The 14646-nt window shown below is 43.7% G+C and overlaps 1 protein-coding gene across 24 annotated transcripts in view; it reads left to right on the top strand.

Annotated features, from left to right (window-relative positions):
• Positions 1-14646, top strand: part of KIF1B (kinesin family member 1B) — a 174369-nt gene that overhangs the window by 115449 nt on the left and 44274 nt on the right. For 17 of the 24 annotated variants that reach the window (XM_070079307.1, XM_070079302.1, XM_070079299.1 and 14 more), the window contains 8 exons: positions 999-1092; positions 3100-3248; positions 4171-4349; positions 4982-5119; positions 7299-7547; positions 13114-13232; positions 14035-14120; positions 14467-14596. In XM_070079307.1, coding sequence (XP_069935408.1) covers positions 999-1092; positions 3100-3248; positions 4171-4349; positions 4982-5119; positions 7299-7547; positions 13114-13232; positions 14035-14120; positions 14467-14596 — 1144 coding nt within the window. The remainder of the gene's footprint in view (positions 1-998; positions 1093-3099; positions 3249-4170; positions 4350-4981; positions 5120-7298; positions 7548-13113; positions 13233-14034; positions 14121-14466; positions 14597-14646) is intronic. The other 7 variants (XM_070079312.1, XM_070079311.1, XM_070079310.1 and 4 more) reach the window with 1 other exon arrangement.

Below are 14646 nucleotides of genomic sequence, written 5' to 3'. Positions count from 1 at the left end.
GACTTTCACATGTTTTTAAAGTAGTTCATCTGGCTGGCGCCGCTGCGGCTCACTAGGCTAATCCTCTGCCTGTGGCGCTGGTACTCCAGGTTCTAGTCCCGGTTGGGGTGCCGGTTTTGTCCCGGTTGTTCCTCTTCCAGGCCAGCTCTCTGCTGTGGCCCGGGAAGGCAGTGGAGGATGGGCGAAGTGCTTGGGCCCTGCACCCACATGGGAGACCAGGAGGAAGCACCTAGCTCCTGGCTTCGGATCGGCGCAGTGCTGGCCCTAGCAGCCATGTAGGGGGTGAGCCAACGGAAGGAAGACCTTTCTCTCTTTCTCTCTCTCTCTCACTGTCTAACTCTGCCTGTCAGGAAAAAAAAATAAAAGGTAGTTCATCTGTTGGTCCTTCTGTGAGATAGGAAGTGAGTATCCCAACCATCTCTGCTGACCTAAACACATGGGATCTGGAAAGTACTTCAATCCTGATAGCACAGTGAGGCTTTCCATCACCCGAAGGCCCGCCTCCCGTGCTGCTGCAGAGATCCTCATTCCCATGTGGAGCTCCAGAGTCTACATTCCTCATTGTCCCCTCCCGAACAGGTAGATAACCGGGACTTTTTGCAGTACTGGTGAATTCAGCCTCCATTGTTGTGATTCTCGGAACTCTCTGATGTGTACAGTATCACTTAAACGTTTTTAACACTTAGGGACACATTGTTTTCCTCTTCAAAATCCCCCTTTCTCCTTCCGCAATGCCAACTAAAAACTCTTGGGTCTTTGAGGGAATATAAACAGCAAGGCTGCTGCTGGGAGCAGATTTCCGCGACATTCCCCCATTACGTGCCGGCGTGTGCTGTTGTGGTTTCCGAGCGCTGCTCTGCGTCCTGTCCTTTTCTGTTTTCCCGCCTCTCCTCTCCTCTTCCTGTTTTTCCCCTCCTTCCTCCAGTGGTTCTCTCATCTCCGTCTCCTCGCGCTAGTTCCTTTCTGTCCTACATGTCACCTCCTCTCTCTTCCCTCAGGACTATGAAAGTAAGCTGCAGGCCTTGCAGAAGCAGGTGGAGACCCGATCCCTGACTGCAGAAACAACCGAGGAGGAAGAGGAGGAGGAAGAAGGTGAAATCTAGAGATGGAAACTCCCTTTCAACCTTTCCAGTCCTGTTTCCAAATCAGTTCTTTATCTGTGAGCAGAGCTGGTCCTTTCTTGTCCGTGGCCAATGGAAATATGATTTGAAAGGCACTCAGTACTCGGAATCCAGGTTGCAGCCAAGGAGGTGGGAGTAGGCTGATGGTGTGCCTTAGAAATTCGCAAGGTTTCTGAGCACAGTCTTCTTCATGTAGATCTTGTGGACGTTTCCATATACAGCGTCCTGTTACTGTAGTAGGAAGTTCATATGTGTTTCAAGTAGATGAAGAGCTTAATCGTTGAGCTGGTCAGTTCAGGTTGCTAGTGTATATCAGAGATTTCTCTCACGTATGAGCACTTTGAAATGTACCCCCAGTGTGCTTTCTGGCAGGTTTCTGATCATATGACTTAGTTCTACTCTCCTCTCTTAAATTCTCCGGAGTTTCTTAGCTGAAGTAGGGCTTTCATTGTTAATACCTTATGATACAGTAAACACTCACCATATTTCATTTCTGTAGTCAGTGGGCTTCAAATCAACTCTGAAAGAACTCTTAATTTATGTACTAAATTTTCCTTTTTTTTTTTTTTTAAGATTTATCTATTTGAAAGAGTTACACAGAGAGAGAAGGAGAGACAGAGAGAGGAGAGACAGAGAGAGAGAGAGAAGTCTTCCATCCGCTGGTTCACTCCCCAGTTGGCTGCAATGGCTGGAGCTGTGCTGATCCGATGATAGGAGCCTCTTCCAGGTCTCCCATGTGAGTGCAGGGACCTAAGGCCTTGGGCCATCTTCTGCTGCTTTCCCAGGCCACAGCAGAGAGCTGGATTGGAAGAGGAGCAGCTGGGACTTGAACCGGCACCCATATGGGATGCCAGCACTACAAGCGGCAGCTTTATCCTGTCTACAGCACCAGCCCCGTTTTCCTTTATTTTTAAACGTTGATTTGTTTTCTTTAATCTATTCGAAAGGCAGAGCAGCATCCACTTGTTCACTCTCCAAATGCCCGCAACAGTGAAAGCTGGGCCAGGCCAAAGCCAGGAGCCAGGAACTCCATCTGGGTCTCCCACGTGGGTGGCAGGGGCCCAGGCATTTGAGCCATCATCTGCTCCCAAGATGCGTGAGCAGGAAGATTAAAAGTGCAGTAGATAGGACTCGAACCAACATGCCTATATGGGATACAGGGTACAGGTGTACCAAGCGGTAGCTAACCTGCTACACCACAATGCCTGCCTCTTAAATTCTTTATTTTTAAATATCTGATTGAACCATGACCTTCCCCCCATACTAGAAAGAAAAACAGAAATATATCAAGTTGGACAACATATCAAGGAATGAGGTTACTTTTCTTTAATTATAACCACTCATTAGAAGTACAGCTTTAACAGAAAAGGAAGAGGAAATCTATTTCTTTGATGCACTGTTTTAAATAAGTAGGACTTTTGTAGGTTTTCTGAAATGTGTATACTACCTTCATAAGGTCAGCAGAATACGGTGAACCTTTAAAGAGAAGAAAAGCAGGTCAGTATTGTGGTATAACAGGTTAAGATGCTGCCTGTGATGCTGGCATCCCGTATGGATGTCAGTTCATGTCCTGGCTGCTCCACTTTGGATCCAGTTCACTGCTAGCGTCCTGGGAAAAGCAGCAGAGAATGGCCCAAGTGGTTAGAGGCCTGTGCCACCCAGGTGTGAGAGACCTGTGTGGAGCTCCTGGCCCCTGGCTTGAGCCTGGCCTGGTTGGCCGTAGCAGCCATCTGAAGAAGACTGTATTCAGAAACCTTGGGAATTTCTAAGGCACACCATCAACCCCACCCCCATCTTTCATGATTTTATCATCTGATGGAAGATTTCTTTCTCTCTCCATCCTTCTCTGCAACTCTGACTTTCAAATAAATAGATAAAATCTTGAAAGATAAATCTGGAAAATACCTTAACTTCTAAAGCATTAAGGTGCAGGAGGGCTATGTGAGGTCCTGACTGAATACGCTCCGTGTGCTTTCAGTTGCGTGGACACAGCATGAGTTCGAGTTGGCCCAGTGGGCCTTCCGGAAGTGGAAGTCTCATCAGTTTACGTCACTAAGGGACTCACTCTGGGGCAATGCCGTGTACCTGAAGGAGGCCAATGCCATCAGCGTGGAACTGAAGAAGAAGGTACGGAAGGTGGAGAGGCATGGTGGTCTGGAGGTAGAGCTCTTACCTTGAACCGGTATTTCCCTTGGGAGTACTTGGCTGCTTTATGCCATGAAGGAGCTTTATATTTGCCTTGTAAAATATGTGTGCCTAGAACATAGGTAGTGCTGATTAAATTTTTATTACATAATAGTTTTTTGAAAATAGATGTTTTCTGTTTTTATTTCTGACAAAAGCTAGAGAAACATATAGCAGAAAAAATGCTTTCCTTGGGTTTCTGTTAAAAAAACAATCTCGATTTTCCTTAGTTTTCTACCAGTAAGTCTGTCCTATAAGTCCTGTTCACCTTTGCTACTGATTAGCTCCTCTTCTAGGGACTGAGAAGCCCTATCAAGTAGTGGACCAGCATTCATTTATACTCTCATTTTCTTGCCACTGTGCCGGGTGTTTTATTAATATTTGTTGGTGAAACTATAGGGCAGTAGTGAAAAGTAAATGACAGGACACTGGAAAGCATTTCGTAGATAGGAGACACTCTTCAGAGCAGTGCTGGTAATCGTGGGATTCCAGATGGGAAACGCAGAGCGTTTTCATCCCCTCGTTGGTGAGAGACTAGCGAGCCATTCTTGGTGCACCTTCTAGTCTCTTCTGTGACTTCTACAAAGGTCTTCATTTAGACAGCTAAAGTATGCTTATTGAGATTTTAGTTCATGCTGAAACACTTTGCCAGGCTAGGACAACAAAGTCTGTAAACAGATTCATTCGAAATCAGGATTATTCCCTATGATGAATATATAGATGGCTTTTTTCCCCAATTCATCACAGACTGTTGAGCACCTAACGCAGTTTTGATGTCTTTCCCATTGGGTGTGATTCTGTTGCCTTGTCTGTCTCAAGCTCACGTGCTGGACACCGTTCGCTGATGGTTCATTCTTTGGCTCAGGTGCAGTTCCAGTTTGTCCTGCTGACTGACACACTGTACTCCCCTTTGCCTCCTGAGCTGCTGCCCACTGAGGTGGAAAAAACTCACGAGGACAGGCCTTTCCCTCGTACAGTGGTGGCCGTGGAAGTCCAGGATCTGAAGAACGGAGCAACACACTATTGGTCTTTGGAGAAACTCAAGTATGAAAATGTGTAAAAGCTGACTGTTTTATTGGGAAAATAATACTGAATTGCTCAAGTGGGTTCCTTTGAGCTCTCCTCTCTGAGAACGCTGTTGCTTTCTACATCACTGTTGCTGGCCAGTGATCATGCCATTCATCCATGCGTTTTAGTGAACGTATCTCCTTCCTCAAGCCCCTTTGACATTTGTAGATATTTAAATTTACCCTCCATAGACCCTCTTTAATTTTAAATGTTCCAATTCCGTGATGTTTATTTTTATCTCAGATCTAGAAATTATTCATCTTTTCTGTCCTGGACCCCATAGAGGAGGAAGTTATACTCTGTCTTCCTGTACGTTTAGTTGGATGAGGTAATTCCCACCGTGTTGGTGTCTTTGAGATGTCACACACCATTGAACTGCGTCTGCCCTGTGACTGCCCACTCAGGAGAGGTTAGGTGGCCATTCTTGGCTTTCAGTGGCTTCTCTGTAGACCCAAATACTCTCAGTACTGGGTGTTTGGAGGCTGTGCTTCTGGCCTTCATTCTTTTCTCACAATGTTAAATGATGGGGGCATGGAAAACGCCTCTAAAGCAAAATTTTATTGCAATTTCTTGATATTGACCAGTTGCGCTGTGTGCTTACTGAATAGGCAGAGGCTGGATTTGATGCGAGAGATGTATGACAGGGCGGGTGAGATGGCCTCTAACGCCCAGGACGAAAATGAAACTGCTATGACTGGCAGCGATCCTTTCTATGATCGGTTCCACTGGTTCAAACTTGTGGGAAGGTATGTGATGATTTTGTTGATGGTCTTCCTTTTAAATAATGAATGCTTTTATTTTAATTATTTTACACCTCAGATATTATAGGAAGTTATAAGAAAAAGTGTGAAGAATCTCCTGTGTAATCCACATACACGAAATTGTGTTGTATGGCATAGTTTCCTTTAATGTCACTCCACACGCATTTTGTTCTGAGACGCGGACTTTCAGAGTATCCACCAGTGTCCCTGGCTCTGACCTTATTCGTAAACAAAAGGTTTGTAGTTGAGTGGAAAACAGATTTAGAAGAAAAAGAAAACCTGTGTCTGTGTCTTGCAAATTAAAATGATAGCATGCCTTACCAGACTGCAACCTTTCCGTAATCTGATTTGTCCATTTTTTAAGGCAATTTATGCCACATTAATCCTTGCCAAGGGTGAATTAATTATCACGTTGGTACCCTTTTGAGCCAGTTTTATGTACTTAATGTTTTTCAATATTGAGTGAAAACAAATAATGTTTCTGTGAGTCTATATTGAGTCAAGTTCTCAGAGGTTTAGACTTTTCCAAAGTCTCAATTTCAGGGAAATTTCAGTTGCAAAAACCTTTTTAAAGGGGGTGAATAAGAAGTTGCTGAAGTCAGCAGTAGGAGTCAGCTGCTCTTTCGCAGTATGTTCTATAAATCTAATTCTGCTCACTGGAAAAAAAAAAAAGCTGCCAAGTCATAGTTGAAAATGTAGTCTGTCTTTCATGCCATTCAGATAGAGAATCTTCCATCCACTGGTCCACTTCCCAAACAGCACCAATGGCTGGTGCTAGGCCAGTCCAAAGCCAGGAGCGTGAAACTCCATCCTTGTCTCCCATGTGGGTGGCAGGGGCCCTGGTACTTGGGCCGTGATCTGCTGCTTTCCCAGGCATGTAAGCAGGGAGCTGGATTGGAAGTGGAGCATTTGAGATCCAACAAGCCTTCTATTATGGGATGCTGATACTGCATGTGGCAACTTAACCTGCTGTGCCACAACACCAGCCCATTATTTATTTGGTAAGATTTTTACGTATTTGGAAGGCAGAGTGACAGAGATGAAGATTCAGAGAGAGAGAGAGAGAGATCTTTGATCCACTAGTTCACTCCCTGAATGGTTGCAACAGCCAGGGCTAGGACAGGCCAAAGCCTGGAGCCAAAAGCTCCATCCTTGTTTCCCATACTGGTGGCAGGGCCCAAGCACTTGAACCATCATCTGTTGCTTCCCAAGTGCATCAACAGGGAACTGGGTTGGAAGCAGAATAGCTGAGACTTAACCTGCATTCTGATACGGGATGAGGACGTCCCAAGCAGCGTCTTAACCCGCTGTGCCACAGTGCTGCCCCAGATTAATCTTTTTAAAAAGATGAATTGGCCAACCACGTCTTATCCAAGCAAAGCACATGCTGCTCTGGCATACACCATTTCATCCATTTCTTTTTCTGTTCTTTTTTTTTTAAATGATTTATTTATTTATTTGAAAGGCAGAGTTAGAGACAGACAGGAAGATTGATCTTCCATCTGCTGGTTCACTCCTTAGATGGCTTACAACAGCCAGGGCTGGGCCAGGCTGAAGACAGGAACTCCATCCAGGTCTCTCACATGGGTTCCAGGGACCCAAACACTTGGGTCATCCTCTGCTGCTTTTCCCAGGCCATTAGCAAGGAGCTGGATCAGAAGTGGAGCAGCCAGAATTCAAACTGGCACCCATAAGGGATGCCAGTGTTGCAGGCAGCGGCTTTTAAGCTATGCCGCAATGGCAGCCCCCTTAGATTTTCTTTCCTTCTCTGAGATAATGGAAGAATTTGGATAAAGATTTAAACCATTATTATTTTTGCATTAATGTTGAGAATTTCCCCTTTGAGGTCTGGATGCTGACCTCTTGTGTGAGCTGGAGAATTTGAATGTTTTATAGAGTAAGATTTACCTGGGATGGTCTACTCATGGGTTTCCTCTACTTCTCTTATTTGAAGGATCCCTTATTGTATAACTTTTTCCAGCCTGCCTTCATTCCTTTCACCTGATTCAGATGATTATGCTTATTTTATCTTTTTGCTTTTCCAATTGCTTTTATTGTGTTGATTCCCCAGTAAATTCTGTCCTGTTGGCACCTGTAGCTTCCTGTTTAACCAACTATTCCTCTCTCCCTGGCTGTGTTAATCGGCGTCTTACCTGGTGTCTAGCTCCCCCATTTTCCACGGCTGTGTGAATGAGCGCCTTGCCGACCGCACACCCTCCCCTACTTTTTCCACGGCCGATTCCGACATCACTGAGCTGGCTGACGAGCAGCAAGATGAGATGGAGGATTTTGATGATGAGGCATTCGTGGATGACACCGGCTCTGACGCAGGGACGGAAGAGGGCTCAGATCTCTTCAGTGATGGGCATGACCCGTTTTACGACCGGTCCCCTTGGTTCATATTAGTGGGAAGGTTGGTGAGGTTATTGTGAGAAAGGCAAAAAGGGACCAGCTCTTGCTCTAAAGGCCTCTTTATGCAATTTTGGATAATCTTGTTTCAGCTATTTATGAATGCTGACCTGGCATTGGTGTGAGGCACCCAGTCCGTTCAGTACAACATCCAGCAATAAATGAAGACTGCATGGAAGACCCTGTGTCCTAAATTGCCCTGTAATTTTGTTCTAAAGGTGGAAACTCCAAAGGAGAAATTAAAGCTAAGAGTTGAGCATAGTGCGTCCAGTGATGGTACTGTGGTCTAGATGTTTCCTCTCCAAAGGAATGTGATCGAGAAAGACGTGGAGGTAACGTGAGAGAGAAAGCAGAGTAAGCCCAAGTTTAGCTACAGAGTGTGTGACACTACCTGAATCAGGCAACAGAAGACTCAGGAGTAGTGTTGGGTTTATATTTTGCTTAGTCTGCTGAGACCTAAGAAAAATCTGGAAAGCCAGGCCTCCCTTTGTCTTAACTGGCTGCCTTTCTCTGGCAGGTCCCAGGAAGCATGTCTGTAAGTCTTTGGCTTCTGCTGAAATTTTACGTATAGGCTTCATAACAATGAATCTCAGAAAATCGTCTGCTGATTTCCTCCACAATGAATACTTGTTCAGCACTCCATGGAACTGCTTTGTGTTAAGCTTAGTTCACCAAACTGAGGCATTGTCTGGCTCTCAGTTGTGTGTCCATCTGTCAGTGAGCAGAACTCTGCATGCCCCTGTTCCAAATACTGGTGTCTTTGTCCGCATCCAGTCTTCATGCTGAAGTAATTTTAATTACAAGTTCAACAGTAGAGCGATTGCTGGATTAACCAAAAAGTATGTCCGGGTTTTACAGTATTAAATTTAATTGTGCATTAGAAACCACATATTGTTGTCTTTTTAAAGTAAAGGAATTATATCAGTGTTCCCTGGATGAGCACCAGTTATCTAAAAATTAAAGTGCCCCAAGTCCCCTGACCCAGTAGGGGCATAGATTCTCATAATATAGTGTTGGTCACCTGGTAAGGGAAACTTCATAAATAATGTGAAAGAAGATCACATTTATGGAAAGGGGGAGAAAAATGTTTTTTGGTAGAAATTAAGGCCTCAGTTATAACTGTTGGTTATAATACTGTACAGACTGAGTTTTATAATGGCAAAAGACATTCAGAATTTGATGTTTCTGTGAATAAAATGAGTATGTAGCTATGGATATTGTTTTCGACAGGTGTATCGCCAGGAGTAAAGGTTTAGAATTTCAGAGAAACTGGTTTCTATTAAAAATTGAGACACACACACACACACAATGGACAATAAACAGCGCTTTATTTATGGCTGTTTGTGTCCTTCGGCACATTTCCAGCCTGTTCTCAGGAGGTTGGAAGTTATGCAAGTTTCTGACCATAAACTTGTTTCTTGTGCCCATCAAGCAGCTCCTAAAGCGAATGGAGTATGTTCTACACCGTCGCCCAGAGAGTAACAGGCAGCCTTCTCTTGCTTAGGACGACAAAGAGCACCCCGACCTCATTGTTGGGAAGAGCCTTGGATCCTGGGCCGGCTGTGACACTTAGCACAGGCAACTTAAACTGAGGCCTGTTTGGGTTCCCAAGTGTAAAAGGAAGAGTTAGAGAGAAAAAGAGAATCTGTCATCAACACTAGCAAAATGAAGATCCTAGTTAGGACTTCTGCTTAGAAGCATTGGTATCTATCGATAGATAGAGATAGATGTTTAAGATTTATTTATTTATTTGAAAGTCAAAGTTAGAAGGAGAGATAGAGAGAGATCTTCCATCCACTGGTTCACTCCCCAAATGGCCATAATAGCAGGCTGAAACCAGGAGCCTCCTCTGGGTCTCCCACAAGGGTGCAGGGTCTGAACACTTGGGCCATCATTTGCTGCCTTCCCAAGCACATTAGCTGGGAGCTGGATGGGAAGTGGAGCAGCCAGGGATTGAACTGGTGCCCATATGGGATGCTGGCTCCTCAGTCATCTTATATGCTATGCCACAGTGCTGGCCCCAGAAGCATTTATATTTTGAATCAGTTGTATGGAACACTGCAGTCAAAATCCTCCTCAGTATGGAAATATAACCTGGCTTTAGATATATATATTCAAGGCCGACTCTGTGGTGTAGCATGTAAAGCTGCCGCCTGCAGTACTGGCATCCCATATGGGTGCCAGTTCGAGTCCCAGCAGTTCCACTTCTGATCTGGCTCTCTGTTATGGCCTGGGAAAGCAGTGGAAGAGGCCCAAGTCCTTGGGCCCCTTTACGTGTGTGGGAGACCTGGAAGAAGCTCCTGGCTCCTGGCTTCAGATTGGCCCAGCTCCGGCTGTTGTGGCCATTTCAGGAAGTGAACCCCCAATTGGAAGACTTTTCTTTCTGTGCCTCTGCCTCTCTGTAACTCTGCCTTTCAAATAAATAAATAAATATTTTTTAGAAAAAAAAATATATTCTAATCTTATTCATTTTAATCATAACTGCTCTTAGGTCCTAAGAGCTATATTAAACTAAGTCTACTTCAGGGAGCTGCTTCAGGAACTGGTCTTTCCATTTATTTGAGTTTCCAGGTTCTAGAATGGACTCTGCCTTGCAAGAAAGACTGGGGAGGAAGTGAAATCCATAGCAGTCAGTAAAATGAAGGATAGTATTCCGTTTTTGCCCTTGGCCATGTTTCTTCTCCACAAAGAAAATTCAAAAGAATGCAGCATTATCCAGTTGTACTAGTCAGTGTATGTATAAGAGGAATACCTTCTTTCCTGCTTTTGTGATTCAGTGGATTGGGTTTCCCCTATTGGCACATATAATTTGCCTATAAAAATGTCTGGTTTCTTAGGAAATTCCATTTTAGGCTTCTTGGCTGTGGCTGCCTCCGGTGAATCTTTACATGAACTTTAAAAGAGCTTGTCCCTTTAGCTGTTCTCTTCATGGCATGCTGGGATGTTATGAACCATCCACCATAATTTGGATGAAATGTAAAATATTTAAACTAGTCTTCTGGGTTGAAGGGGGCAAAAGGTGGTTGTTCTGTGACCTAAGTATCTGAACCGATGTTCTTTCTGTAAGTCTCACCATAACTGTGCTGATTTTTCTTACCTTTATGTTGACAAGTTTGTTTCTCTTTTTGATGTAACTTCACGGAACTTTCCTGCTAATACATCCTTACATGTTCCCCCTCATCCCTGTTCTCCTTCAGTCTGCTAGGTCAAAGTGTCAGGACTCACAAGTGCACATTAGGAAAGTGCCAGTTTAAAAAGCTTTAAAAGAGAGCGTTTACACAGCGCTGATTTGGGGCTGGACTCTGTTCTGATAACATGACAAGGAGCTGTCCAGTGAGGGTGTAATCGTGTAGTCACAGAGTGAATGCCTGTGGTCCTGCTGTAGAATTGTAGAATTTTCTTCTCTCAGAAGGAGATATCTGCAGTAACACCTTTAGTGCTTCCACGGTGGAGCAACCCTTGCCATAGACAGAGAGGGAATTCTCTTTTTTCCTGTGCTCAGAGGGTACCTCATTGTAGTGTGTGTGAATATGCTAAGCTTCCTTCCAAAACAATACTTCTGCTTTTGAAAAGCTACTTTTAAGATAACAGATTAAGTGTAGTTAAGGAATCTAAACTTGTTCCATGTAGTTAATACCCACCATGAGTATGGCTTTGAAAAAGTCAGCATAAAGCTGTATGGCTTCACTATTGGTTGCCTCTGATAGAACCCAGTTTTTTCTGGAATGTCTTCCACTTCTGTGTAAAGATAGAGAACACATCACTTCCTTGTTTTCTTGTGTACGTGGATATTCATTCAGCGTATGTTACAGTATGCCAAGTCCTCTGCAAACTGGTGAGCAAAACCAGACTCAGTTCCTGCCTACAGACTGGTGGGTGACACAGAAATAAATAATCAAATGAATAAGAACATATTACAGCAATGATGAAAGGATTGTATGAGCTGCTGAAATCCCTGTGTCACCGGCGGGGCGGGGGGGGGGGGGGGTCTGTCATGAGATGGTGGTATTTAAGACAAGACCTGAAGACATAAAATCAAAGCCATGAGGTGGCCATTGAGTGCAGAGAGGATTGCGGTCAGGGAACATGTGTGCTGGCTTTTACTGGCCCAGGCATTGAAGGTGGGCAGATTGGGCTGGAATGCCGTTAAAAGGGGAAAGTGGTCATCTGTGCGGGCTTACACCAAAGTCTTAGCCTTTTAAACTCCGTATGCTAGTTGGTGTCTGATGGTCTTGTTTGCAATCCTTTTTGGAAGAATTTTCATTATAAAATTTTTGTGCAACAAAGCTATTACCCTCCATTTCTTAGCATTGCCTCCTAGCCTGCTTTGGAGCAGACTGAAAGGGAAGTAGGCATCCTGATCTGATTTAATGTTTGCTTGCAATTATTTTCATTGTAATTTTCATTCATAGTTCATTTATTCTCTAAAAGCTTTATTAACATTTGTTTTTCTGTGATGTGTTTTCTCTGTTACCAGAACTGTTTTCATTTCTTTGAGTTGAAATCCCTATATCCACTCCATCTTTCTTCTGCCTTTGCTTTAAAGTAGATTTCAGAGCAAGAAAAGTAGCAGCAGGCGTGTGTGTCACAGTTAGCTATGTTTGATTTCTTGATGCAAGTGTTTATTCTTTGTCTTTTGTCTTACGTTCAAAGATCAGCGTATACCAAGTGGGAAGACAGGAGTAACAGTGGGAACTAGATTCCATTTCCCTTTTACCAGTTAAAATGAACCTTCTTAAGCTTAGTGATCACCAATTTTTGTTGATTAAAAAAATCAGTAGCTACAACATAATGAAAGAAGAAAATAAAAGAGTGCTAATGTAGTAGGACTTTGCTAGTTTGATGAGAATACTCTGTGGTAGATCTGTGACCTAACCTTTCATTTATCCATTTCTGAATTAGGGTTTAGACTCTAAGAACAAAAACAAACCCTTTAGGGATCAGCTGGCATCTCCCCCTTGTTTATCTTGATACCATCCAGTCTCCTTTAAGCTCACAACTCAGAGATTCTGGCTGCACAGCCTCTGCCCTCCTCACCTTGTTAGCCACCACAGCAGAAGATGATAGTCCTTTCTTGTGAGTAAAAATAAAGACCTACAATGCTGTGATGTGAAATCCACTTTAGAATTATTAATTGTATGTCAGTCACATTCCCTGCCTTTGTCTCCTGATTTCTGTTTTCTCTGTTGGGAAAAACAAAACAGAACTTCTTTATAAAATCTACATTTATAGGCTTTTATAGCCCATTTATAATGGGCTCCCCAACAGCAGCAGCAGCAGTTGTCATAGCACATTACCTTGAGAGTCTACTTCCAATTGTTACTCTTCTACCTACAGTAGTAGTTCATATAGAGTCATTTGGTGTAAGTTGGTCTTTGTCAACTACTTTGCCAAAGATTTGTGTTTATCTATTACCTGTGCTACAAAAGCAGCTGGAGACAGTTTGAGGACAGAACCAAGAGTGATCTCAGGGCCCAGAAGTCAGCTCAGTTTCAGAATGTTCTTAGTGCAACTGAAAGCCAGCTTCTCTCTGGAAGCTCTGATGGTGGTCTCCTGGTTTCTGTCCCCAGGGCGTTTGTGTACCTGAGCAATCTGCTGTATCCTGTGCCGCTGATTCATAGGGTGGCCATCGTCAGTGAGAAGGGTGAAGTTCGGGGGTTTCTGCGCGTGGCTGTACAGGCCATTGCAGGTAGGTCACCTTCTGAAATGAGAGTCGTGGGTTCTTGCCTAGAGCCAAGCAGGTCTGTTCTGTGTCAGCCATACCTCAGTAGACTACACTTGGTGGCAGGTTCATCTGGCGTGAGGGAGGCCATTAATGCTTCTGGTGCAGCTGTTCTTCCCAGTGATCGTAGACAGTCTGTTTAGTTTGGCTTCTGCCATTTTGGACTAGTGGGTAAAGAGACTGCCTTGCAGATGAAGAAAACTCTTGGATTGACTTGGCATTGACATTGGCATTTTAACTGCTTTGGAAGTAAAAAAGAGATTTTTCAGGACCTTTTCCTGCCTACTTTTTCACTTTTTTTTAAACTACTATTTTGTAATGCATAGATAAAAATTCTGGTATTTTCTACTTTTGCATGATCCAGCCTTTCTTCCGAGGATCAAAAAATGTGGCCATTTGCTATGATTTTCCTCTCCTTTCAAACACTGTGCTGTACATTGAGTGACTGTTTTGGCCTTTTTCCATGGAAACCTGTGACAGTCACTACACTTGAGTTTATGGAGGTCTCTTCCACAAGTCCAGTACAATATGTTCAAATATTTGTTGTGTGTTATTGAATGTAATCTTGCCAAGGAAGGGGCGAGTGGGTCAGTATATCTTGGTATGACGTCTAAATAACCTCACGAGTAATTCTCATTTGAGCTAAGGAGGTTGGTAAAGCCACTTGAGTTGCCATTTTTTTCTTAGGCAAAAATACTTTTGTGTGAATTTTGTAACCCAGTAAGAATCATGTGGTCTCATTTGGTTCTTGTGATTTTTTTCTGCTTAGCGGATGAAGAAGCTCCTGATTATGGCTCGGGAATCCGACAGTCGGGAACTGCTAAGATATCTTTCGATAACGAGGACTTTAATCAGGTGAGAGATATTCAGGAGGAAAGAAAACTTTATGCAAAGAGTAGCATTTGGGTTTATAAGGAATGTATTCAGCACTGAAGACCAGTTCTCTGGCCTAGAATTTTTAAAAATACAGGAAACTGGTAACCACAGTACCAGTTTAGAGTAGAGTAGAGGCAGGCCTACCAGTTACAATGGTAAAGACCCAGCCTTTATGTCTTACTGTACTGCCTTTTCCCAGACAGCTCTTATTTTGCATAATTTTCCAGTCACTATTATCTCTTGGACAAATACACAGCAGTAAGGAAGCTGGGGGAACGACGTCTGTGCTCTGTTTTCTCACGTGCCTACCCTGCCTTGTTTTCAGAGTGACTTTTCTTCTGTGGCAATGACTCGTTCAGGTCTGTCCTTGGAGGAGCTGAGGATTGTGGAAGGGCAAGGTCAGAGCTCTGAGGTCATCGCTCCTCCAGAAGAAATCAATCGAATGAATGACTTGGGTGTGTAGACAGAGTTCACTGTGATCAGGGTACCTTCAAATGGGGAAATA

The sequence above is a fragment of the Oryctolagus cuniculus genome, chromosome 7 (genome assembly GCF_964237555.1).
Source record: "Oryctolagus cuniculus chromosome 7, mOryCun1.1, whole genome shotgun sequence".
NCBI classification, from domain to species: Eukaryota; Metazoa; Chordata; class Mammalia; order Lagomorpha; family Leporidae; genus Oryctolagus; species Oryctolagus cuniculus.
The sequence above is the reverse complement of the archived record's forward strand: the minus strand, read 5'-3'. Positions and strand labels throughout refer to the sequence as shown.